At 48.4% G+C, this 26,731-nt stretch overlaps 1 protein-coding gene and 1 long non-coding RNA gene across 2 annotated transcripts in view; one reads left to right on the top strand and one right to left on the bottom strand.

Moving 5' to 3' along the window:
• SMARCA4 (SWI/SNF related, matrix associated, actin dependent regulator of chromatin, subfamily a, member 4) overlaps positions 1-18,268 on the bottom strand; it is a 90,477-nt gene extending 72,209 nt beyond the window's left edge. The window contains 2 exon segments of the mRNA XM_030300607.1: positions 654-903; positions 18,186-18,268. Of these exon segments, the coding sequence (XP_030156467.1) occupies positions 654-875 (222 nt within the window). The 5' untranslated portion in view covers positions 876-903; positions 18,186-18,268.
• LOC115504013 overlaps positions 18,234-26,731 on the top strand; it is a 39,803-nt gene continuing 31,305 nt past the window's right edge. The window contains exon 1 of the long non-coding RNA XR_004342936.1: positions 18,234-18,315. This is a non-coding gene — a long non-coding RNA (uncharacterized LOC115504013). The remainder of the gene's footprint in view (positions 18,316-26,731) is intronic.

The following is a 26,731-nucleotide window of genomic DNA, read 5'->3' as shown; positions in this document are numbered from 1 at the left end:
GGCACAATAACCACCTACACCTAATGGGTGGGGCAGCGGGGGGGGGGGGGAGAGATTAAGTGGAATGGGGTACAAAACACATGGATGGCCCTGGTAGGGAGGCTATGGGGGTCAACACAGAACCCTGACCTCCAGGCCACACAATCTGCATACTCCACGAGGGTCTCCTGTGGTTTCTGAGACTTGAACACATCACCTTTTCCTTTAGATGCCTAATACATATAAGAGGATGTTTCCTCGCTTCCCCCAACCACCACCCAGGAACACAGGGAGAAAGAAAAACTATTTGTGTTGGGAGGCTTTTTTACACCCCATTGGCAAAAAAACGTCCCTGATCAGTTCAAGTAAGTCGTTATGACAGTGAGTGGCGCCCAAGCGCAGGATCGAGTAGGGATAAGGGGCACCCACTGCTCTGCTTCGTAAGTTACACAGGTGAGTGAGGGAAACCAAGTGACACAGCTACTTTTTAAGGAGCTGGGCACTTTTTATTCATTAACGAAAGACAACCCTGGAGCAGTGTTAGCGCGTTTCCCACGTGGAATGCTGGGTGTGGGAGACACACGGTGGGAAGGCTGCTGGCTCGCAGCAGAAGCCAGGATGCACGGCTGATCACGCAGACCCAGCCAATCGGGCAGTGGGCCCGGGCTCCCTACCTTGTGCATCTGATGCATGTTGTCCTGAGGGTACCCTCCAGGCCCCTGGGTCGGGATGGGGTGTCCTGCTGAGGGAGGCCCCGGACTGGGCCCCATCATGCTGTGGGCAGAGCCCGGCGAGGGGCCTGGGCTAGGGCCCAACATGGCTCCAGGGGAGGGGCCCGGGCCCGGGGAAGGGCCTGGCCGAGGAGTTCCGCCCAGCGGTGGGTCTGGAGTGGACATCTTCACAGGAGCAGCAGACAGTGGTCTCCTGCTAGAAAGAAGTCTTGGTCAGTCTGGGGTCGTAGCCACCACCAGGGAGAGTCAGAGCTGGCAAGGGAGGGCCACACGTAGTATTGTAAGCAGCACCCATCTGACAGGGAGCTGTCACGTTTGACGGGCAACCCCCACCACCCAGACCTTTCTCCTCCCTTCTTCTCAGAGCAGATAATACATCGCACATACAAAATCAGATCACAGTCTCCCCCGAGGAATGGGACTCCGGAGGTGGAGGTATACAGCCACTGCCCCACCTGGGGATTCACTTCCCTTGCTGTTATTCTGATCACAGCAAAGAGAACGTCTCAGGGTGGTGCCGATACACCCTTCACGCCTAACACCTGCCATCTTCCGATTTGACAAAAAGGGAGAGCAAGACTAAGACTCAAAGCCTTTGCTGGCGACAGAATCCACCTGGGCCTTGGGACACTCAACAGAACCAAATATTCATGGCAAGTGATGCCGGTTTTCCCATTAAGGCGGTGAGACCAAGTCCCTTTTAAATTAAATGAATACAGTTTAACATGTAGGTTCATTTAAAGTATTACACAAATAAAGGCACTCGATATCTCAGATACTTCCACAGTGATATTCACGTGTCTAAAGTCCAATGAAAGTTTCCATAATCTGAAAACTGATGCTCAGAACTACGACCCAGAGCCACGACGAGATCCAAACATATGCTGAGGGGGAAAAAAAAATCGAATGATGGTGGTAAGGTGATTAATTATGCTTGCTAAGACGGGGCCATGAGCTGGTAAATTTCATCCAGTTTTCTACAGTAAGGGTTCTAGGTTCAGGTAACCCTTCATCTGTTGTATAGTTACATATAGCCTTAAATACAATTCTCTTCAATTTAAGAACTTCTTTCATGATGATGGAGGAATATATCTTCAGGGCTGAAAGGTAGAAAACACAAGATCACAAGAACTTAAAATCTCCCAGCACCACACCAGACACACAGAGGTGAAGTGCTTACCAGCCCTGTAGGGAGCAACGAGCAACCAAGCCCTCCTTATCCGAGCCAGGCAGGGTGACGGGGGTGGGGGTGGGAAGAAGGGGCTGGGGGTTTCCTCAGAGACGTGGGCCACCACCAGAGCCGTAAGGATGGAGCTGAGCCGGCCAGGGCAGAGAGCTGCCCTCATATGGCTGCCGGGACTCCCACCACACTTCACTGCCTCCCTTCTAGACTGTTCCACACGCAGGCGCACACATCCTCAACAGTATTACTCAGCACATGCTAGGCAAGCTTCTCTTCACAGAATTCTACCCAGGACCACCTTTAACATGTAATAGTCTTCAAAGAGGATTTCTAGTGGATTTCTGCTGTGTTCTCTCCTTCTGCTACATACCGAGTTATTTAAAAGCCCCTCTCTTGTTGGCATGTCTCAAATGTGGGCTTTGTTTCTGTAGACTTTTCTGGTGTTGGGAGAGACTCTCTTTGTCCTGAAACTTTACTGGGCTCTTCTGGTTCTAAGGATAAGTTTTGTCAAGAAGTCTAAGAACATTTTTAATTCTCTTGATTAAAACAAAGTAAAGTTTTCATTTGAAAGATGGGCATATTTTCCTGGGTAATCGATCAAAAGCCAAAACGTCTTTGTCCCAGTTTCATGACTAAATAATCAGAGCAGAGAGAATCAGAAACTTTGGCAAGGCATGGACCAGTGACCAGCGCACCAGCCTGACTAGGAACAGACCCAATTGCTCAAGAAAGTGCTCACAATCCCTTCCTCACAAATCCAAAATCCCGTAAGCCCAGAGACGGGGAGAATCAAACTTTTAAAAAATAGAGACAAATGTGGAGCACCTGGGTGGCTCAGTCAGTTAAGAATCCGACTTCGGCTCAGGTCATGATCTCAAGGTCAGTGAGTTCGAGCCCCACGTTGGGCACTGTGCTGACAGCTCAGAGCCTGGAGCCTGCTTCGGATTCTGTCTCTGTCTCTCTCTGCACCTGGCCTGCTCATGCTCTGTTCTGTCTCACAAAAATGAATAAACGTTAAGAAAAAAAAATTTTTTTTTTAAATAGAGACAAATTCATTTAGAAGCAAAATCAGACCTGATTCAGACATGTGTGAACAGTCCTACCTTCTGCTACAGAACTAGGATCCTGTTACCTCCAGACGCCGCTCCAGGCTCTGCCACGTGGGTGACCTGTAACCCGATCGTTTTCTAAAATGCTGATTCTCAAGTCTGAAACCTCCAGCCCAGGGTTTGTCTAGGGCAAGACGCACCTGCAGTCATACTTCACAGGTGGACACCTGAGTGACATGAACATAGCCATGGCTGGGGTCAAGGAAGATGGCCCCTCAGGGCGCCCCTCTGGACCCTTTGCGCCCACAGGGCCTCTCAGGCCGAGAGAGACTGCAGCAAGGTGACAAGAGAGATAGCGGCCCCGAAAATACTCAAAGGAGTCCCGTGGCATCTGGGAGCTCACGGATGCTTTCTCAACTGAAGGTCTCTATTCTTTTTTTTTTTTTTTTTTTATGTTTATTTATTTTTGAGACAGAGAGAGACAGAGCATGAACGGTGGGAGGAGCAGAGAGAGAGAGGGAGACACAGAATCGAATCAGGCTCCAGGCTCTGAGCTGTCAGCACAGAGCCCGATGCGGGGCTCAAACTCATGGACCGTGAGATCATGACCGAGCCGAAGTCAGACGCTTAACCGACTGAGCCACCCAGGGGCCCCTGAAGGTCTCTATTCTAAGTCAAGCCAACTGAAACCAATAGCAAAATAAAATCTAGGGAACGTCATCTAGGGATGATGTCATCTCCTTACCTAAAGGCAGATGTGCCAAAGAGCAGACACTGGGGAGTGTCTTTGGAATGATGGTTCTTCTAAAAGTAGTTGATACTTAGTGTCAGACCTTCTTCCCATCAAAATGCAGCGTACCTCTAGAAATTAATTACCTCTACCCACAGCAGCACTAACTTCATCAGCAGACACATGAAGTTTGCTGAAGGGCATCAGATAATAATTTTGTGCCAAAATATGGCAACATCTACCTTTGAGAAATACAGGATTTCAGAAGAAACTTTTTTTTAAATGTATCTTTTTTTAAGTTTCCATCTTTAAGAGAGAGACAGAAAGCACAAGCGAGGGAGGGTCAGAGAGAGAAGGAGGAGAGAGAGAGAATCCTAAGCATGCTCCCCACCAAGAGTGCAGAGCCCGATGTGGGGCCAATCCCACGAACCGTGAGATCATGACCTAAGTCAAAGTTGGACACTCAACTGACCAAGCCACCCAGGTGCCCCTGTATTTTTTCATTCCTAAAAAAAAAAATTTTTTTAGGGACACCTGGGTGGCTCAGTCAGTTAAGCGTCCGACTTCAGCTCAAGTCATGAACTCGCAGTTTGTGAGTTCAAGCCCCGCTTCGTGCTGTGCTGACAGCTCAGAGCCTGGAGCCTGCTTCGGATTCTGTCTCCCTCTCTCTCTGTTCCTCCCCCGTTTGCACTCTGTCTCTCTCTCAAAATTAAATACAGATTAAAAAAAAATTTTTTTTTTTTAGTTTTTAAATTTGTTTATTATTTGTGGGGGGAGAGGCAGAGAGACAATCCCAAGCAGGCTCCGCGCTGTCAGCACAGAGCCCAATGCGGGACTCAAACCCACAAACCATTAAGATTATAACCTGAGCCGAAATCAAGAGTCAGACGCTTCACCAACTGAGAAACCCAGGAGCCCCCACAACAGGCTTTTAAAAATGTCATTTGCGGGGTGCCTGGGTGGTTCAGTCAACCGGTTAAGTGTCCAACTTCATCTCAGATCACGATCTCACGGTTACGGTTTGTGAGTCTGAGCTCCACGTCGGCTCTGTGCTGACAGCTTGGAGCCTGGAGCTTGCTTCAGGTTCTGTGTCTCCCCCTCTCTCTCTGCCCCTCCCCTGTTCATACTCTCTCTCTCTTTCTCAAAAACAAATAAAACATTAAAAAAAATAAAATAGGGCACCTGGTGGCTCATCGGTTAAGAGTCTGAGTCTTTTATTCGGCTCAGGTCATGCAGTCATGGTTTTGTGAGATCAATTTCCGAGTCCAGCTCTGTCCTGACAGCGTGGAGCCTGTTTGGGATTCTCTCCTTTCTCTGCCTGTCTCCCACATTTGTGTACGCATGCACGCGCTCTCTCTCAAAATAAATGATCCTTAATAAATAAAGTAATAAAAATAATACAAATGGCATTTGCTTCAGAAGCTGTCACCTCTGAAGTGTCAGGCTGCGATGAGGCAGGTAAGTGCACAGAGCCACCGGCAGCAAACTCATTTCTGGACTGAAAGCTCAGACACACGTGGGGAGTGACAGTAAAAGGAACCAAAAAGTACAGACCACAATGCAAAACCTTCCTGAGCAGCGCAGTGGGGTGGGCCCACCCCCACCCAAACCCTGATGCGCCCCATCAGGGTGCTGGCGTCTGCACGCAGACGCATACTGGCAGGCCCCCAGCATCATGATGGAGAGGACAGAAAGTGGAACGGAGCAGCTCTCTGGTCCCGGGTGTGAAGAGGGAGCATCGGATTCACTCGCACGAGTGTCAGCACACCTAGGCGTACAGCTGGATGAATCCCAGATCAGACCTAACACTTCCAACATTCTTGAAGGCATCTGGGTCCCTCCCATGAAGACCACCCCCCCAGAGGGAAACACTGCTCTGCCTCTACCACTCTTCGGTTTCACCCGTTACTGAACTACATCTGGAAAAAAAAAAAAAAAAAAGAAAAACCCACAGTGGTATCCTCTGGCTCTTCTGCGAGGGGGCACCCACGTTGCTGGGACGGTGGTCATTCGTTCTTCTTCATCTGCCCACTCTCCTATTCGCAGACCCTGTGCGGCCAGGTTTGGGCTGTCGCGACTAAAGCTGCTACCAACGTCATCTGGCAGACGCACGCATTCATTTCCTTGGGGACCCAGAGTGAACCGTTAGTCAGAGGAAGGCATAAATTTGGCTCTGGTAAGCATCGCCAGCTTTCCAAATCAGGACCACAGTCCCACACACCGCCATCCCCGCAGCAGAGGGTAATGCGTTCCAGCTCCTCTCTGTCAACGCTGGCGCTCGGCACTGTCGGTCCCTGTAACTTGTAACTGTTCCAGTGAGTGTATAATCGTATCTTATAATTTTCTTTGGCATTTCCCTTGCAACCAATGGCATCGAATCCCTTTCTGTATGCTGACTGGCCACTGAGATACTCACTTCTGCAGAGGCCCTGTTCTCACTAATGCTTCACTTGGGGATATGTGGTTCCTCTCCCAGTCTGGGGCTCACCCTTGCATTCTCCTAAGGGTGTCTCGGGATGTAGAGAAGTTCTTATTTTATTTTCTGCCTTTTCTTTTTTTATTTATTTTAATATAATTTGTTGTCAAGTTGGCTAACATACAGCATATACAGTGTGTTCTTGGTTTGGGGGGTAGATTCCCAAGATTCATCACTTACATACAACACCCAGTGCCCAGAGAAGTTCTTATTTAATGGTGTCTTATTTACCAGGTTTGTCCTTACATGGTTAATGGTTTTGGTGTCCTGTTCAAGAAAATTTTTTTCTCCCTGAGATCGTGAGAAACATGTATTTGGTCTCTGCCTTCAGTTTTTGACTAAAACCCTTGTAATTTCCTCAGGGATAGGAGGGTCTTTTATTCTAATGAAGGGACTCTTGGTGGGCTCCTGGATAGCTTCAGGATGGGGGCTGGTTGCCAGAAAGACCACACCATGACTAGAAGCTTCAGCCCCATCCTCCAAAGAGGGGAGAGGAACTGGAAAGTGAATTAATACACGTCTACATAATAAAGCATCCATAAAAACTCTAAGAGGCTAGGAGAGCTTTATGGGTTGGTGAGCACATCCATGTGCTAGGAGGATGGTGCATTCCTACTCCATGGGGACAGAAGTTCCTGGGATCAGGACCCTTCTAGACCTCAGTTTATTTACTTCTTCATACGGCTATTCATCCCTATCCTTTACAATGTCCTTTATAATAAACTGGCAAACATAGGTAAATGTCTCCTCAAGGTTGGTAAGCTATTATATCAAATAATTAAACCTGAGAAAGGGGTCATGGGAACCCCATTTGTAACCAAGTTAGACAGAAGTGCGGGTAACCTGGGGACCTATTCCTTGTGACCGGTGCCTGCAGTGGGGGGGCAGTCTTGTGGGACTGAGCCCCTAACCTCTGAGGTCTGCACTAACTTTGGGTAATCAGTGTCAGAGTTGAAGTGTAGGACACTCAGCTGGTATCTGCAGAAACTTGCTCGGTGTGGAAAACCCGTACATTTGGTGTTAGAGTGCTGTGAGCAGAGGAAATCGGTTTTCCTTTACTATCTCAAGGTCACGGAGATAGAGGAAGGAAAGGGATATTTTCAACTCCAGAGAGACTGTGACTTGCTCCGCTCCCTAGGGATTTACAACTGCTGAGGATGTTACCAGTCACAAAGAAGCCACGGGGAAGATGACCCAGCCAGAGCGGGGAGGCAGGGCTGTGGGCCCATTTGGTGGCAAGGACCCAGATGTACTCACCGAGTGCACACCGCTACCCTTCCCAGAGGGACTATCAAGGGCTCACGGACGGAGGGCTCCCTGAGGCTCAGGCCACCGTGTGACTCACTGCGGTGCGGCACGGACTCTGAGTGTGGACTTTACCACTTGCCAACCACATGATCCTAGGTGGGCGACTTAACCTCCACCAGCCCGTTTCCTCCTCTGTAGGCTGGTGCGGAGGCCAATCCCCCCCTCAGGGGTCACAGCCAGCATCCCGTGAGTAAACGCATGCAAGGCTCGTACGGGCAGAAAGTGATGCCGCACCGCTGGCAAAATCCAGGGCCTCCACATTCACCGAGCGGGTCGCTTACTGCTTGTCACTACTGACCCAGAAGCAGCGGCCTCCTCTTCTCATAAAAACATGAGTAAACCGGGGCGCCTGGGTGGCTCAGTCGGTTGAGCGTCCGACTTCGGCTCAGGTCATGATCTCACGGTCCGTGAGTTCAAGCCCCGCGTCAGGCTCTGTGCTGACAGCTCGGAGCCTGGAGCCTGTTTCGGATTCTGTGTCTCCCTCTCTCTGACCCTCCCCCGTTCATGCTCTGTCTCTCTCTGTCTCAAAAATAAATAAACGTTAAAAAAAAATATTTAAAAAAAAAAAAACACGTGAGTAAACCAAGCCACGGAGTAAGTAACTGCTCTGGAGAATGTGCTTCCTAAACTTAGCCTCCCCCGCAGGACAAACCTCAAAGGATGCTCCTGTCCAGAAGTGTTCAGGAACAAACCCAGGAAGTAGAGGTTGCACAAGGCAGCTTTGCGGAACCGGAGGAGGAACACTGGCTGCCTAAAGGCCGCACGGCCCCGTGTAAAGACCGACTGTCCCAAGTGATGAGGTCCGCCCTGGCAATCGACAGGCAAGATCTGAGCTGCTGCAAATTCTCCCTTGCCCTCTCGGATCCCGCTGACACAAATGCGGTGTTGTTACCCACCATCAAGCCCCTTTTGGCCAGCCAACCCTTCTTAAAGGGCAGGGGTGGGCCTGGCCCTCGAGAGAGCTGCGTATGATATGGGACAGGGCACTACTGCGATCCAGCGTGGTGCCCGCTCAGGAGGGCCTGAAAGCTCGGCCAGAAATTTCAGAAAGGAGGTGGATCTGAGGGCAAGGACCAGCCCAGCCCTCTCCCCACCCCTTTTTCCCTCATCACCAAACACCTCCACCTTTCCTATACGGTAAACTGAGGATTTGGCATTTTCAGCAAATTCCTTGGGTCCCCAAGGTTGTCCTATGGTCCTAGGGTTTCAGGTGGCTTCCATCATTCAGACCAGACTCCTGCAAGTCTCCCTGTGATGAGTCACTTGGTGTCTGGGCTGGAAAAAAGAAGGTAATTAAACACAAACACTGAAATCCATCTCAGACCAGTCAGCCACACCTAAACAGTAGAGAAAAGTGAAGCACGAGGGGACAAACAGTACCACCACTAGCACGTATTTCTGGGAGCCTAAGTGTGTGGCCTATGGGTCAAGTGCGTCTGGGGGCTCCATGAGAAGGGAACAGAACCTGGGAATCTGGGTAGGCAGCCCAAAGGAATGTGATGGCAGATAAAACTACTCTGGGGCAAGAATCAAAACCCTGAAAGCTAAGACATTCAACACGTTACAGGATGAAAAAAGAATGGGTTCCCAGGGCCAACGGGTCTAGAAGTGACGTGGTTTTATCACCTTGATTTCTCTGAGCACCCCAAGTGCTCAACAGTCAGAACCCCCACACTATCCACGCCCCAGAAGCAAGACGCTATCAAACATGAATGAAGTAGCTTCGTGCACACAGATGTGGAGGAAGGTCCACGATGAAGCAGAGGAAAGAAGGGGGCACCAACGTAAGGTGTGCTTGGCCCAAGCCCCACTCTGCTGAGAGGAAGAACGTACGCGAGCTCATCTGCACGTAGAGACCGGTCCCAAGAAAACGTGCCAAACTGTGGTTGGCAGCGGCCGGCAGCTCTCTCAGGAGGCGTATGATGGGGAACTGACACTTTCCACATCACAGAGCTCTGGTGTTTTTTGTGTCGGTGTGCTGTTGTTTTTTTACAATAACCTTCTGCTACTTTTGCAATCCTACGTGTTCTTTTTAAAAAACACCAAAACCAACCAACCAACCAACCTACCTAGATCAGAAAAAGACCTGGGAAATAAATACCCAGAAGAAGATGGCCAGGGGGGTGCCTTTGTGGAAATAAAAGAGATGAAAGGATTTGAGGATTGCATTCTTTTCTACTTTCAACTTCATCAAAATCATCATTTAAAATAGAAACATCTATTGACGTTCAAATGCGGAACCAGACTGCTTGAGAAGTAGGTCTTCTTCTTTCATACCCCCCTTCGTTTTGCCCTTATAAAAAAGACCCATGGTTGCAACAACATGGATGGATCTAGAGAGTATGATGCTAAGTGAAGTAAGTCAGTCAGATAAAGACAAATACCATAGGACTGCACTCATATGTGAAATTTAAGACACGAAACAAATGAACAAAGAGAAAAAGAGACAAACCAAAAAACAGACTCGTTAACTACAGGGAACAAAGTGGTGGTTACCGAGGGGAGGGGGGGGTGGGGGGATGGGACAGGTGAAGGAGATTAATATACTTGTCCTGATGAACACGGAGTAATTTGTAATTCTTGTGTTTTTTTAGTTTATTTATTTTGAGAGAGAGAGAGAGAGAATACACGAGTTGGGGAGAGGCAGAGAGAGATTCTCAAGCAGGCTTTGCATTGCCAGCACAGAGCCCGATGCAGGGCTCAAACCCACGAACTGTGACAGTATGACCTGAGCCGAAGAGCCGGATGCTTAACGGACAGAGCCACCCAGGCACCCCACTTCAACCACTACGTCATACACCTGAAACTAATATAACACTGTGTGTTAACTATACTGGAATTAAAATTGAAAAAAGAAAATTAGTAAAAAGAATGGTGGTGGCCACCCACTGCAGCAAGACAGACGGCGGCTAACAGGCGATAAGGACCCTCTAAACTCTGCTTGCTGGGATTATGGTGTGTGGGTTTTCTTCTCCCATCTTGCCTGGAAATCAGCACTGTACTTAAGTTTGGCCCCAGGAAAGCTGCTACTTTGCTTTTTGGGCACAGAAATATTTGTTCCCTTACATGTCTCATCAGCAGACACACTGTGGTCAAGCCATGGCAGGGTTCTCAGACTGATCAAGGAGGCTGGGCAGGATGCCTTTCAGCAAAAGCAGCTTTATTTGTTACATTAAAACTACAAAATGAGGTTTCGCCCCATACTCTACTAAGAAAAGCGTCCACACCCGACCGGATGGTGTGGGGCGCACTGGTCTGTGAACCTGAAAGGACCCATGGGACGAGGCATCTGCTGTCTCAGGGAACATATGGATAGCTTATTCCTGAGACGGTGCTTCCTCAACATTGGCTGTTCCACAGCTGGCTGTTGGGCATTTTCTTTGCAATATAATTAAGTAGCAAAACCTTGCCCTACATTTAAAAAGGAATATAGTTCAGAAACAAACAAAAACCTCTGTCATGGTAATTAATTACAATGTCTTATCAGTTCCACCTAAAACGTAGACACACCAAATCTGTATGTTACTAAGTACAGTAGTTCCTCTCCTCAAACCCCCCCATCCAGGTTTCACTTTCCAGTTTCAGTTACCCAGGGTCAACCGTGGTCTGCAAGCAGATGATCCCTGCACCCCCCCCCCTCCGCCGACCCCGCCGGGCTGGGTTTTGCCAGAAAATCAATTGTAGCTTAACAGTGCATCACAACGCCTACATCACTCACCTCACTTCATCTCATCACACAGGCATTTTATCACCTCGCATGGTCACAAGAACAGTAAGTACAGTATGATAAGGTGTTTTGAGAAAGAACACATTGACACACTTTTATCACAGTACATTGTCATAATTGCTCCATTTTATTACCGGTTGTTGTTGTTTACCTTAAAAATAAAACTGCCAGTTAACTTCCCAGCAAAAATGGGTTTATTTGGGAGTGGCAGGGAATTGCAATCCGGACAAGCAAATTATGGCAAAACCATAAGCAAGTCTAGGGAACAAAGAAGAACGCTCTTTTATGGAAGGAATGGGGGCGTCAGGAGGGCTGGTATAAACAAGAAGTAAAGGGGCAGGTAGAAGTGTAGTGGTGTTTCATTGGCTGAGTTGTGACAGTCTCTCATTGGCTGGGCTGTTGCTGGGGCAGAAGAGAAACCTTTCTTCCTCAGCTGGGGTAGTCAAGTACTGTGACCTGCAAGCTTTGACTTGCAAGGTAGGTGTGTTCCTGTTGGGTCTGCAACCAATGACAAGCATTGGGGTTTGAGAGCTCCCCCTTCTGTCTCCCCCATTCACTTTAAATGAGGTTTCCTGTCATTAATTTTCACGTTGCTAATCACTTACAGTGCCTTAACTGTAAATTAAACTTTACCGTAAGTATACATGTATAAGAAGACACAGTACAGATAGGGTTCAGTACTATCCATGGTTTCAGGCAACCACTGGGGGCGGGGTGTCTTGGAACGTATGTCTCATGGATATGGGAGTCTACTGTACTATTTTTAACACTAGGAATTATGTATCATTTTATTCATTGGAATCCACACCTCCTGCCCTTTAAAAAATTTTTCATTCAGGGGCACCTGTGTGGCTCAGTCGGTTGAGCATCTTGACTCCTGATTTTGGCTCAGGTCATGATCTCAGGGTCTTGAGACCAAGCCCCGAGTGGGGCTCTGCGCTGAGCGTGGAGCCTGCTTAGGATTCTCTCTCTCTGCCTCTCCCTGTACATGTACTCTCTCTCAAAAATAAATAAACATTAAAAAAAACTTTGTTTTCATTCACTTGAAAAACCACTGAAGAGCACCTCCTCATCTAAAACACACCAGAAGAGGGGCGCCTGGGTGGCTCAGTCAGTTCAGCATCTGACTTTGGCTCCGGTCATGATCTCACGGTCTGTGAGTTCGAGCCCCACGTCGGGCTCTGTGCTGACAGCTCAGAGCCTGGAGCCTGCTTCGGAGTCTGTGTCTCCCTCTCTCTCTGCCCCTCCCCTGTTCATGCTCTGTCTCTCTCTCTGTCTCAAAAATAAATAAAAACATTGAAAAAAATTTTTTTTAAATAAAACACACCAGAAGATGTGAAGACGTGATGACAACCTGGCCGGTTCTCTGCCCTTGCGGAGTTCATGCTCTAATCCAGCAGGAAGATGCAGTGTCTCCACTGAGAGAACACAAACACTTTCCGATCTATCCACTAGATGGGCATTTGTCAAACTCTTTTGACCATGATCGTCGGTCACGACATGACCCAGCAAACACACATCAAGTAAATCCAACCCGTTTTACAAATCTGTCCTGACCACGTTCCCTGTGAAACATGGATAGACTCTCTCCTTTTTCTCTTTTTAAGGCTGATCAAGTCACACTGGGTGGATGTCATGACCTGCTGCTGGGTCTCTTGTGGTACCTGCTGTATAGTCAACACAGAGCACAACACACAACTTGTGGAGAGGGCAGGAGAGAAGTCCCGCCAATAACAGCGGCACACAAAATGCAAGAATGGCCAGGGAGGCATGGTGGCCATACCTGTGGAGTTTCACCTGTGACAGACCCTGCCAGGCACCCCAAATATCGACTGAGAACCAACTCTGTGCTGAACAAAGTGCCAGGTACTGGGCATCCAGCAGCCAACAAAATCCCTGCCTCGTTGGAACTGACGGTTCCTGGTGGAACTGACAATAGAGTGACAGAGGCGAGCACACAAATAAGTATGATACGATGTTACAGGGGGGGTGGAAGTGGTATGAACTTCCACTGTGAAAAAAATAAGCAGGGTTAACCATCAAGCTGGCAGGAATCACTCTTTCAATCATAGTGGCCAGGGACAGGCTCAGTGAGGGGATACATCTAAGCAGACACCTGAAGCGGAAAGGGAGCCCAACCATCCAGTGGATGGGCAAGGGACCACCAACAAGTACAAAGGCCCCAGGACAGGACTGTGCTGGATTAGAGTAGAGGAGGGATGCGGCAGGAGACAAAGTCAGAGATGAGTGGGGAGAGCAGATCGCACGCCTTAAGGGCAGCAGTGAGGAGGTAAGAGTCTATTCTAGGTTCAAGGGAAACCCTCTGGAATGTTCTGGGCAGGGCAGTGACACGGTCTGATGATGGTTTTAGAAGATTTCTCTGGACACAGTGATGGAACAGATGTAAGGGTAAAAGAATGAAAGGAGTCAGTGGTGACCAAGGTAACCAACAGGGTCTCAGCACATATCTTTTGAAATATAAAAGGCGTTCCGCCCCCCCCCCCCCCCCCACCGCCTGCCCCTGCCTTGAGCCAGGTTTGGCAAAGCCCAGCCAGGCTGGATTTCCCCTCACATCCTTTGGTTCGGTACTGGTGACTGGAGGTGCCAACTGGGGAGGCTATGGGAGGACCGGGGGTTTTCTGCTCAGAGAGGTTAAGTCATTGGTCCAACATCACACAGGAAGTAGAGTCCTGCCTCAAGTCTGTCTGACTCCAAAGCCTGAGTAACGAATTTAGTCTAAGTATCAAAAGGCAGGACAGCCCGGAAGGGTGCAAAGTGCAGGCAAATGGAAGCACTCTGACAGGCAGGAATATCCACAGCGTGTTCCCAGGAGGTGGGCATGGGCATTCAGCACAACAGCAGACCAGGCTGTGACCAAAAGCACACCCGGCAGTCATCAGGGCCAGATGTAGCCCTCAGGGCCCAACAAGCAGACCCCTGTGCTTCATCGTCACCTTTAAGACAATGACACCACCCACCGTGCCCCTTTACTGGGACTTTTGGTGCAAATCAAGGTGGCACACGTCAAATCCCGTCCCCTCTGTAACAGGTAAGGCAGCAACTGCCATGCAGCCACCTGCTTCCTGAGCCAGTGGGGCATGACTTACCAGCGAAAGGAGAACTTAAACCATCCCAAGGAGCCATTTTAAAGCCCATTGCTACTAAAAATGGGGTCCGTCCTCCTTTATCTCACACACTGAGCAAAACCCAGACAGTAACAAGTATCCACAGGCGAAAATGAAGACATGCTTCATTTAACAAAGTAACAGTCCCCAGGCAAAGCTCTGGAGACCAGTCTAGCCGCAAAGGCATCGAAGGGGCCTGGGCTGGTTTATGCCCTGCTAACAGTTACCTCTTTTCTAAAGAAAGCCCCTTCTCTGAGGGAACTGTAAGGAAATGGATGCATTCCTTCCGTTCTTTCTGCCCTGTGCAATCCAACCGCTCAGCAAACCCAGCTGGGTACCCGGCACTACCCTCAAGGCCCATTCCCTTACATGAAGATGATTCGAGGTCAAATTTCTCATACCCATCAAATCCATGTCCTGAAAAATTAGTATCATCAGCATGCAGTTAACAAAAAACTCCAACTAAGATACTACCGATCATATCAATGAGCCTTATACTTCTTAGGGATGATCTCCGTAAGGGTGACAGCAATGGCAACTCCATTTAGCCTCAGACCTGATTCTGATGTGCTCCCCCTCAGGCATCTCCCCCCAATATTCTGGCAGCTGTTACCTCCCCTTTATTGGAGGTTTTGCACATCCCTTTGATTTGATTTTTTTTAACTTCAATTCTCTCTTAAGTGTTCCAATCAATGTTACAAGTCATGAGGAAATATGTGAGATGGGAAACAAACACTTGATATCTTCCAAAACCAAGGCCACCGAACACACTCCTCTCTTTCCAACGCATTATGGTGAAATCACAAGCTTACAATTTTTCAATGATGGAAGACAAAACAGAAGAGTTGATTCCTCTGAATCACTTTGAAAACATACAGAACTCTCACAACAGGGTAAAAATGTATTCTGGATCTCAACCTGCCAGGGTGTTGTAGGAATCCTAACACGTGACAATAGCTACCAACTATTCAGCACTACGTGCCAGGCACTGTTCTGAGCACTATACAGTTGTCGTTGTTTAGTCCTTGCAACAATCCTAGTAGCTGGGCACCATTACCGTCTCCCTTTGCAAATAAGGAGATAGATATGACTGAATGAGAACAGGGCCCTTGTCTGCCTGTTCCTGGCCGAATCCCCAGCCTCCGTCAGGGCCTGGCTCGTGGCAGGCTGTCAAAGCCCACTTGTACGAATGGGGAATGTGAGGCTGGGGAACTTCTCGCACAACTCCAGGGGGCGCCATTCATGTTGTGTTCTGTCTATGGTGGGTGTGAATGGGTCCCTCTGTGCGACGGCAGCCTTAATAACCGAGGCCAAAATTGGCTGGCACATCTGAGGATTCACTAAGTGCTGGGAACTGTCACCTCCGTTTCTCTGAGGCACCAAGAGGGAAAGTGGCAAAGCCAGGAGTCAAACCCACAAGGCTGACTAGAGCCCTTGGTGAAGAAATATCCCTAAATGTCAGTTGCTACACCGGCAGAATGCTGTTCTCACCCAACACACCTCATCCCATAACAGAGAAGACAAGGGGCTGGTCTAGGGCTACCTCTCAGTGTTTTGAGGGTCCATAAGGTGTGACAAAGGTATGTAGCACAGAGAGGAGCATTTATGATCGCCATAAGTATGTATACACCAATTTTAAAGAAACTACTATATATATATATATATAACCAGCTCATCAAACCTCAGCTTCTTGGGATATAGAATGATTCTAAATTATGTTGCTCATTTTTTAAATAGTTAACATATATATGTCTACATATATATAAACACGGACACACAACAAACAACATTACCTCCAATAAAGTGAGTGTTCACTACAGTGACTGCAGTGTGTGAAGCGGCTCCCCATGTCATGTTCTCAACCCTTACAACTGTTTGAGGCAGCACTGCTGTCACACCTGTTTCACAAGTGGGGGGACCTCCTGGTAAATGCCTTGCTCGAGGTCAAACTAGGATTTAGAAAGCTAGGTGTGAATCCAGGAGGTCTGATTCCAGAACTAGCAGTCCTGACCACCACCCCACACCCTCATTCCCTGGCGACAATGGCCTGTTAAACCAACACGAGCAACGAACACTTACTGCTTACAACCCACCCCCAGTCCTGCGCCAAGCATTTCACACATAAATCCACTCCATCCTCCCCGGGGGCTCTCCTCATTCCTTCCACAAATGTTCCCTAAGGACCTACTATGTGCCAGACCCAGGGAACACTCTGGGAGACGAAGCAGACATGATCCCTGCTCTGATGGCCCTCAGAGAAGAATGAATGTGTAATCACAAACTGGGGTAACTGCTACACAAGAAAGGATCAAGATGATGTGCGAGTGTAGCACTGCACAGCAACGACTGGTCCAAGTGCTCAAATGCACTGGCCCTGATTCTGAGTAAAGGCCCCCTCTTCCACACAATCTCGCTGATCTCTGGCCCCCATCGCTCCCCTGTGCATCTACTGTGTTCCTCGCACAGGAAGGGTAGTGAGGATTCCATGACAAGCCACAGGGAGCTGTTCCCACCTTTACCATCTGTTCCCCTAAAAGACTGGAGAGGCTCCTCAGGGCATCCAATCACCAACCATCTAACACCCAGTAGGGACTCAACAAATATTTGCTCAACAATGAAGGAGGAGGGGGTGCCTGGGTTGGCTCAGTCTGTTAAGCATCTCAGCTGAGGTTGAGACCAACCCCCTCTCCCCACCTTCAGGCTCTGCAGAGCCAGCTTGGGATTCTCCTTCTCTCTCCCCTTCCCCACTCACGCTTTTTCTCTCTTAAAATAAACAAACATGGGAAAAAAAAATGAAGGAGATTGGGCCTGACAATTAACAACAGCACTTCCCACTTATCAGAAACCATTTTACAGGTTTTCACCAACTCCATTTGTGGCATTATCCCCATTTCACAAATGAGGAAACTAAAAGGTTCAGAGAGATTAAGCTATTTATCTAAGATCACACAGCTAAGTGACCGACAGCGACCATAAGCAAACTCCAATCCGGTCTGTCAATTCAAATCGAAAACTTCTTTCAAATTCCTAGGAAGTGACTTTTGCACGTATTCCCTACTTTTCCCCCAAGGATTCACTGGGGGCAAAAAAAAACCAAGACTCGTGTCTTCAACACCAGCACAAAACACTCTCCGAAAGGCCCACGTTTTAAATAAAAGCCTTAATCTGGAAAATCAATTGGGAGGAAGGCGAAAGGATGCAAAACAAAAACAATGCTTTCAAGAGCGAACAGTTCTACCCGTCCTCCCTCACTTGTTCTAGACTCCCCACTTTAGGGCAAACATTTTTGAAGTCGCCGCTTGCAAGAGGTGGGGGGAGTTCTTTACTTTTCCTTGAAAAATCTAGACTACGTGATTTTCTTAAATAAAATTTTAGGTCGGCTAACCCAAAGGGGCTGCTAATGCTAATGCTCGTTTCCAGGCGACACTAGACTCATTTGGGGTTTTTCCTGCTGAGCCCCGGCCGCCACCTCCCCCAAAAGACATTTGGGTCGGACCCGTTACAACGTAGCCAGAGAAGCCCCAACGCCATGCTATTGTTGCTGCCGCGACGGATACGGCGACTGGGGGCCGGGACACCGGCCCGCCGAGGAGGCGGAGAGCTTTGTCCGGCGACCCCGGCGAGAGCGCGCGCGCGGCCTCCACGCGGCCCGGGCCCCCACCCCACGGCCCGCGGATGCTGTAGCCGCCGCGGCCTCGCTACACTGTGGCCTTCTCCGCGCGCGCGGTGCCGGCCAGGCTTCTTGACCCTCGGGCGCCGCCGTACCCCAGCCCCGCTGTGGGCGCCGGCGGCCCCCTCCCCCCTCGGCGCCCCGGCTCCATTCAAACCGTCCTCCCAAGCCCCGCGCCACGCTCCCCCCGCGGCCCGCGTTCCTTACCGAGAGCCGCCGGCGCCGTCGCCTTCCCGGCGCCGCCCCCGCCCCTCCGCGCGGGGCCGGGGGCAGAGTGGGCGTCTCGCCTCTCCTCACGAAACAAAGAAGCCGCCGCCGCCACCGCCGCCGAGAGAGGGTAAGTCTCGCGCGCGCGCCCGCTCGCCTCGGCCGCCCCCCCACGCCGCCCGCGCCCCCGCTGCGCGCGCACTCGCCAGCTCCCCTCCCCCCTACGGTCGGCTTCTCTCGCTTCCGCCGCCCGCCCGGCCTCGTGCGCGCGCCCGTCCGCCCTTCCGCTCCCAGCGCGCGTGCGCGTCCGCTCGGGGCCTAGCGGAGGTAGGCGGGACCAGAGAAAGCTGGCGCTCCAGATGTTCCCCCCCGACTCAATCCGGGAAGGTCTTGCTCATGCGCACCGGCGTCTTCGTCCTCACGCTGCGTCCCCACGCTGCCGAGCATGCGCAGAGCGGGCGCCACTGCGGCGGTGGCTGCGTTGGTTCCCGCGGCTGCGGCGGGGTGTTGGGGGATGGGATGGGATGGAATGGCGGCGGGGTCTGCAGGGAAGGGTTGGCCGAGGGGCTTTGAGACCCGCAGATGAAGACCCGAGGCCGTGCGTAAGGGCGGGAGGCGGGCAGGCTAGACTGGAGCCAAGGGCGGGTCTGGGAGCTGCTTTTTTTTTTATTTCTGGTTGGGGGATGGCGGGGTCTGTTCAGCAAAGCCAGGTGGCCTTCGATCGTGGCCTTTTTTTTTTTTTTTTTTTTTTAGAACTTACCTAGTACTGTTGGTTTGGCAAATAATTTTTGACCTACTACTGAGTCCTAGACGCAAGTGCTGTGGCACCCGCAGACGATCTCAACCGTTGTGGAACTAGGAAGGCAAGCGAGAGGCGAGAGAAATAAGTAAAATACATTGTGTTGGGACGGAAACGTGGAGAGTCGTGGAAATTTTAAATGGAGCAGCCAGAGAAGGCGTCCCTGGGAAGATGTTGGAGTCAAAACACGAAAGAGCCTTGTTCTTAGTGTGAAGGACCTGAGCCTCTAGGCCTCTTCTCTGTGTTTTGAAAGGGTCTCCAGGTCTTTTAGTTCTCCGAGTGGACAAGTGCTCCCCTAAGTCAGGGCCCACAGGCTGTCCTTGTTCCTGCCTCCCTCAAGCCTGCTCTTAATCTTCAGGTCTCAGCCGACAAAATCACCTCAAGCCTCACCTCCTTTTGATCACTGCCTCCTTTTTCTTTCCTTCATGTTTGAGTGCCCTTTTTATTGTCTGCCTTCTTACCCTCAATTTAAATGGCAAAGATGTGGGGCACCTGGATGGCTCAGTCAGTTAAGCGTGGGACTCTTGACTTCAGCTCAGGTCATTATCTCTCGTGTGTGGATTCGAGCCCCGCATCCGGCTCTGTGCTGACAGCTCAGAACCTGGAGCCTGCTTGCTTCACATTCTGTGTGTCTCCCTCTCTCTGCCCCTACCCGGCTTGTGCTTTGCCTGTCTGTCTCTCTTTCAAAGATAAACATTTAAAAGAAAAAATAAATGGTAAAGATGTTACCAATTTAGTCACTATTGAATACCTAGTATTTACATCTACATACAGATAAATCATTGTGGTGTTCCGGCCGCCCCCTATGTGATACTTTAATTTGAAAAAGTTTTTTTTAATGTTTATTTTTGATAGAGATAGAGCATGAGCTTGGGAGGGGCAGAGAGAGGGAGAGACACAATCTGAAGCAGGCTTCAGGCTCTGAGCTGTCAGCACAGAGCTCAACACAGGGCTCAAAACTCATGAGTCAGGAGATCAGGAGATCATGACATGAGTCGAAGTCAGACACTCAACCGACTAAGCCACACGGGTGCCCCTAAATTTTTTAATTGAAAGAATAATGCAGATGGATTGCCAATTAAGTGTGTATCGTGGCTGCATTAGCTCATTACTGCTTTTTTTTTTTTTTTTTTGGTACGGTTTTCCAATTTATTTAGAAAAATAGACTCTGAATTCACGTTCACCCCGGGGGCTACGTGGGATGACAGGAGACACCTGAAATGAGCTGAGGAACGTTAAGCACTAGTATCTGAAGGCTGGTAGCAGAAGCTAGGGACCTGGTCCCTCTAGTTCAGAGTGGGGACCCAGCTCCCCTCTCATCCTCCCTGTTCAGTAATCTTCAGCCATGGCCAGTAGGACAAGGCTGGTCCAGCCCTGGCAACGGGGGCAGCCCATACCCCACCCATCCCGGTCACCATACTGCTCCCCACGCCACTTGCAGTATTGGGTAGACTGTGAGGTCTCAATCCTGGAGTCAGAAAAGACCTGGACCCAAAACCTGACTCCACTGGTCGTAGCTGGGTGTTGCCAGAAACATTTATTGGACTCTTCGGCACTTTCCTTTCTTCACCTGTACGATGGAAACAATAACAACACTCCCCTCCACAGATTCCTTATGAGGAATCTGTGGAAGCAGGCCACCTGGGAGTTTTCTGAACCTTAGCTCATGATGTTGAATAATGCACATCAAATGGGCAAGTGGGGTCTGAATTTCAGTCTCATTCCCTCAGGTGGTGTTTCTTAAACATCCTTGACATGCTTAACACTGAGCTGGTCCCTGGCCTCCAGTGGTACACTGAGCAGACAGTGTCCTGGTCGTGATGTGGACAATCTGTGAGTTCAGGTGACCGTCTCCCATATTGATCAGCTAATACATGATAGGAAAATGTTAAGTGCAACGGAAGAAAGGCCCACAGCGCAGAGATCATAACGAGACCCTCCTGGAGTTGAGCAGTCCAGTCAGATGGACCTCTCGGAGAAAGACGCGCTTATGCCAAGTCGCAAAAGATGAGCAAGGGCCGGGAGGAGGAGGGCACTAGGTAGAGGGAACAAGATGTATCAGGCCCCCGAGGAGGAAGAGAGCATTGGAACAGAAGAAGGCCCGTTTGGCTGAGGAGGGCAGATCAGCGACAGCTACGCTGGGCGGGGCCTCGTAGCCTGCGGTGAGGCTCTTTAGCTTTTCCCTGACCACGTTGGGGAAGTATTCGAAAGGCTTTAATCAAGAGATTCCCATAGTTACTCATGCTGCAGGGTGGAGTCTGGGCTGAAGGGGAAGAAGGACAGGAGGTGATGAGTCCCTTTAGGCCATTGCCACGGCCCGGGGTAGAAAGGATGGTGGCCCAAGGTAGGGTGAGGGTGGTAGATGTAGAGAGAGGTGGAGGAAATTGGAGGTAGAATGGGTAGAAGCTGAAGGAATAGACCTGAGAGGTGAAAGTGTGAGCAGCTTTCTCTGCAGGGGAGACCGTGAGGACATGAGAATGGCGGCAAGGAAGGAGCTGGAGTCCTGCTTTAAGGGCAAGATGTCTATCAGGAACAGTTTCGTAGACCAGTGCTTCGTGGCTGTACGTTGGGATCCCAGTGTAAATGAAACTGGTGCCTTTAACGCTCAGGGTCTGTGATACGTGTTAAGTTCATTTTTATGTGTGGCGTGAGGTATAATCGAAGTTCATTGTTTTCTGGAGGGATATCTAATTGTCCCAGCCCCAGTCCTGTAATGTCTGCTCCCACATTGAATTACTGTGGCACTTTTGTAAAAATCGATTCACTGTTTAAGCATGAGTCTGATTCTGGATAACCATGTTTTGTTATTGATTGATAGGTCTACCTTATGCTAAGACCACACTGTCTTGATAAGTGTAGCTTTATAATAAGTCTTGAAATCAGGTACTCCTCCGAATTTGCCCTTTTTAAAAATTGTTTTGGTTACTCTAGGTCCTTGCATTTCTGTGTAAATTTTAGAATCAGCCTGTCAATTTCTACCAAAAACTGCTGGGATTTTGAGTGGGATCGCATTGAATCTGTAGGCCAATTTGGGGAGAATTGTTACCTTAATATTACATCCTCTGATCCATGAACATAGTGTATCTGTTTATTTAGGTCTTCTCTAACTTCTATTAAATTTGCTCTTTTCAGGCCTTTCCTATTCCACTGGAATGACTCTTCAAGGTCACAGGCACCTGCCTGTTGCTAAATGCAGGAGTCAATTCTCATCTTCACTTTCCCTGACCTTCTGGCAACAGTTGACACGTTACCTCCTTAGAACATTCTATTCATGGGGCGCCTGGGTGGTGGCTCAGTCAGTTGAGCGTCTGACTTCAACTCAGACCATGATCTAGTGGTTCACGAGTTCGAGCCCCACATCGGGCTCTGTGCTACCAGCTCAGAACCTGGAGCCTGCTTTGGATTCTCTCTCTCTCTCAAAACTAAATAAACATTAAAAATTAAAAAAAAAAAAAAGACATTGTATTCACTTGGCTTCCAACACACCACACACTTCATACACTTCTGGGTTTCTTCCCATCCCAATAGCTGCTCTTTCCCAGGCTCCCTTGTAGCTTCCTCTTCTTCCCACTCACCTCTTTTTTTTTTTTTTTTAATTTTTTTTTTCAACGTTTATTTATTTTGGGGACAGAGAGGAACAGAGCATGAACGGGGGAGGGGCAGAGAGAGAGGGAGACACAGAATGGGAAACAGGCTCCAGGCTCTGAGCCATCAGCCCAGAGCCTGACGCGGGGCTAGAACTCACAGAGCGCGAGATCGTGACCTGGCTGAAGTCGGACGCTTAACCGACTGCGCCACCCAGGCGCCCCACCCCACTCACCTCTTGATAACGAACTACCCCAGGACTTGGTCCCCTATCTGTATTCACACCCTTAGCTTCCAGTCTTGTGACCTTAAGAAACCATCTCCATCCTAGGTATCTAACCCAAAGGAATAGAAAATAGGTACTTGAACAAATACTTGAAAACAAATACTTATTGCTGTGCCACTACTCACCAAAGCTAAAAGTTGGAAACAGTCCAAGTATCTGTTAACAGATGAATGGATGGACTGTGGGGCACACATTCAATGGAATGTTCATCAACAAAAAGAAATGAAGTTCTAATACATGCTATGACGTGGGTGAACCTTGAAACCGTGCTAAATAAAAGAAATCAGACAGTCTGTTGCAAATGCCCAGAATAGGCAAATCCATACAGACAGAAAGCAGATTGCCCAGGGTCTTGGGAGAAGGGGGAGGGAATACCTGCTTGATTGGTTCAGGGTTTTATTTGGGGATGATGAAAACATTTTGGAACTAGATAGACGCGGAGCTTACACATTGTGAATGCACTAAATACCACTGAGTTGCTCATTTTCTTTTTATTTTATTTTATTTTTTTGTTTATTTTGAGCGAGAGAGAGAGAGAGAGCGAATGGAAGAAGGGCAGAGAGAGAGAGAATCCCCAGCAGGCTCCATACCACCAGTGCAGAGCCTGATGCAGGGCTCAAACTCATGAACCATGAGATCATGACCTGAGCCGAAATCAAGGGTCCAACAGTTGTCCAATTAGCCAACTGAGCTACCCAGGCGCCCCTGAATTGTTCATTTTAAAATGTCTAATTCTGTAGGGCGCCTGGGTGGCTCAGTCGGTTAAGCATCCGACTTCAGCTCAGGTCACAATCTCACGGTCCGTGAGTTCAAGCCCCGCGTCGGGCTCTGGGCTGACAGCTCAGAGCCTGGAGCCTGCTTTGGATTCTGTGTCTCCCTCTCTCTCTGCCCCTCCCCCACTTGCACACGTGCTCGCTGGCTCTCTCTCTCTCTCTCTCAAAAACAAAAAACAATTTTATTTTTTTTTTTAATTTTTTTTTTCAACGTTTATTTATTTTTGGGACAGAGAGAGACAGAGCATGAACGGGGGAGGGGCAGAGAGAGAGGGAGACACAGAATCGGAAACAGGCTCCAGGCTCTGAGCCATCAGCCCAGAGCCCGACGCGGGGCTCGAACTCACAGACTGCGAGATCGTGACCTGGCTGAAGTCGGACGCTTAACCGACTGCGCCACCCAGGCGCCCCTAAAAAACAATTTTAAAAAAAATGAACAACCCAACTAAAAAATGGATAAGCCTGGACAGACACCTCACCAAAGATCTATAGATGGTAAATAAGCATATGAAAAGATGTTCAGGGTATTGCAAATTAAAGCAACAGTGACATACGACTGTGCACTTATTAGAATAGTGTAAGTCCAACTTGGAAAACGCCAGATGCTGGTGAGGATGTGGAGCAACAGGAACTCTGTTTCACTGTTTGTATAAGTGGAAAAGAGTGCAGACACTTGGGGAGACGGTTTGGCAGTTTCTTATAAAACTAAACATAGTCTTCCATGTGACCCAGCATTTGCATACCTTGATAATTACTCCAAGGAGCTGAGAACTTAGGTCCACACGAAAACCTGCATATAAATGTTTATAGTGACTTTATTCATAACTATCAAAATTTAGAAGCAACTGGGACACCTGGGTGGCTCAGTCAGTTAAGTGTCCAACTTCATCTCAGGTCACGATCTCCTGGTTAGTGGGTTCGAGCCCTGCGTCAGGCTCTGTGCTGACAGCTCGGAGCCTGGAGCCTGCTTCGGATTCTGTGGCTCCCTCTCTCTCTGCCCCTCCCTCGCTCATTCTCTCTCTCTCTCTCTCTCTCTCTCTCTCTCTCTCTTTCTCAAACGTTTAAAAGTTAAAAAAAAAAACAAACAAACTTGGAAGCAACCAAGATGTCCTTTACCAGATAAATAAACTGTGGAACATCCAAACAATGGGATAATAGCATTAAAAAGAAATGTACTCAGGCTATGAGAAGACATGGAGGGACCACAAATGCATATTCTAAAATTAAAGAAGTCAATTTGAAAAGCCTACATACTGTATGATTCCAACTTTGTGACATTCTGGAAAAGGAAAAACTGGAAACAGTGAAAAGGTCATTGGATCTGAGGGATTACAGGGGAAGGAGGGATGAATAGGAGGGCACAGAGGATTTTTAGGGCAGTGGAACTACTTTGTATGATACTATAGTGGTGGATAACATGTCATTATACGTTTGCCCAAACCCATGAAACCTACAACACCAAAAGTTGATCTCAGGTTGTGGGTTTGAGCCTCATGTTGGGCCTAGAGATTACTTAAAAATAAAATCTTCGGGGGTGCCTGGGTGGCTCAGTCGGTTGAGCGTCCATCTTCGGCTCGGGTCATGATATCACAGTTCGTGAGTTCAAGCCCCACATCGGTCTCAATGCTGTCAGCCTGTCGGCACAGAGCCCTCTTTGAATCCTCCGACCCCCTCTCTCCCCCCCCCCCCAGTTATGCTCTCCCAAAAATAAATATTACAAAATAAAAATAAAATATTTTTTGAAATAGATTTAAAAAAAGAGAGGGGGACGGGGCACCAGGGTGGCTCAGTCAGTTTTGCATCCAACTCTTGATCTCAGCTGAGATCTTGATCTCAGGGTCATGAATTCAAGCCCCACGTTGGGCTCCGCGCTGGGCGTGAATCCTACTTAAATAAACAAAAATAAAATAGAACTTAAAAAAAAAGAATGACAAAATGTTTGCAGCATCACTCCCTGTATGGCAAAAATAAAATCCCCAGTGGGTTTTAGCAACCTTGGAGTCTGCATGGTCACGTCTACATTTTTATGAATCTGTCGTTTATTAGGCGGGAGTTTTTCACGTGCCTCTGCAGATATGTTAGAGTTTTCCAGAGATGAGGATAGTACATACACATGTATATATGTACATATATGTTTGTTCTCTTGGTTTTGTTATGTACACAGACAGGCATACCTCATTTGATTGCACTTTGTAAATACTTCGTTTTTATAAATTGACGGCTTGTGGCAACCCTGCATTGAACAAGTCCATCAGCATAATTTTTCCCACAGCATTTGCTCACTTCCTGTCTCTGTGTTATATATTTCAGTAATCACAATATTTCAAACTTTTTCATTATTTTTATATTTGTTCTGTGGTCAGTGATTATGATTCACTGAAAGCTCAGATGATAGCATTTTCAAGCAATAAAGTATTTATTTATTTATTTATTTATTTATTTATTTATTTATTTATTTTAATGTTTATTTACTTTTGAGAGAGCATGAGTAGGGGAGGGGCAGAGAGCGAGACACGGAATCTGAAGCAGGCTCCAGGCTCCGAGCTGTCAGCACAGAGCCTGACACGGGGCTCGAGCTCGCAAACCTCGAGATCATGACCTGAGCTGAAGTCAGATGCTTAACCAACTAAGCCACTGCAATAAAGTATTTATTAGTTAAGGTACGTACATTGTACATTGTTTTTGGTTTTTTTTTAGACATGATGCTATTACACACTTAACAGACCACACTATATTGTAAACATACTTTTATATGTACGAGGAGAACCCAGGATTCATTTGACTTTCTTTACTGTGATATTCACCTTATAATGGTCTGGAACTGAACCCACAACATCTCCAAGGTATGCCTGTGTGTGTGTGTGTGTGTGTGTGTGTGTGTGTGTGTGTGTGTGTATAAAACAGAGACAGAGAAAGGGGGTAAGAAATATTTGGAGGATTTGGTTCACATAAATATAGGGGCTGACAAGTCAAAATCTAATCTATTGTGTATACATCACATTATCCATTCATCTGTTGATGGGCACTTGGGTTGCTTCCACATCTTGTCTGTTGTAAGTAATACTGCTATAAACATGGGTGTGCAAATATCTTTTTAAGTCCC

This window comes from Lynx canadensis, chromosome A2 (assembly GCF_007474595.2).
Source record: "Lynx canadensis isolate LIC74 chromosome A2, mLynCan4.pri.v2, whole genome shotgun sequence".
Taxonomy (NCBI): domain Eukaryota; kingdom Metazoa; phylum Chordata; class Mammalia; order Carnivora; family Felidae; genus Lynx; species Lynx canadensis.
Note: the sequence above shows the minus strand (reverse complement) of the source record. Positions and strands in the feature narration are given on the sequence as shown.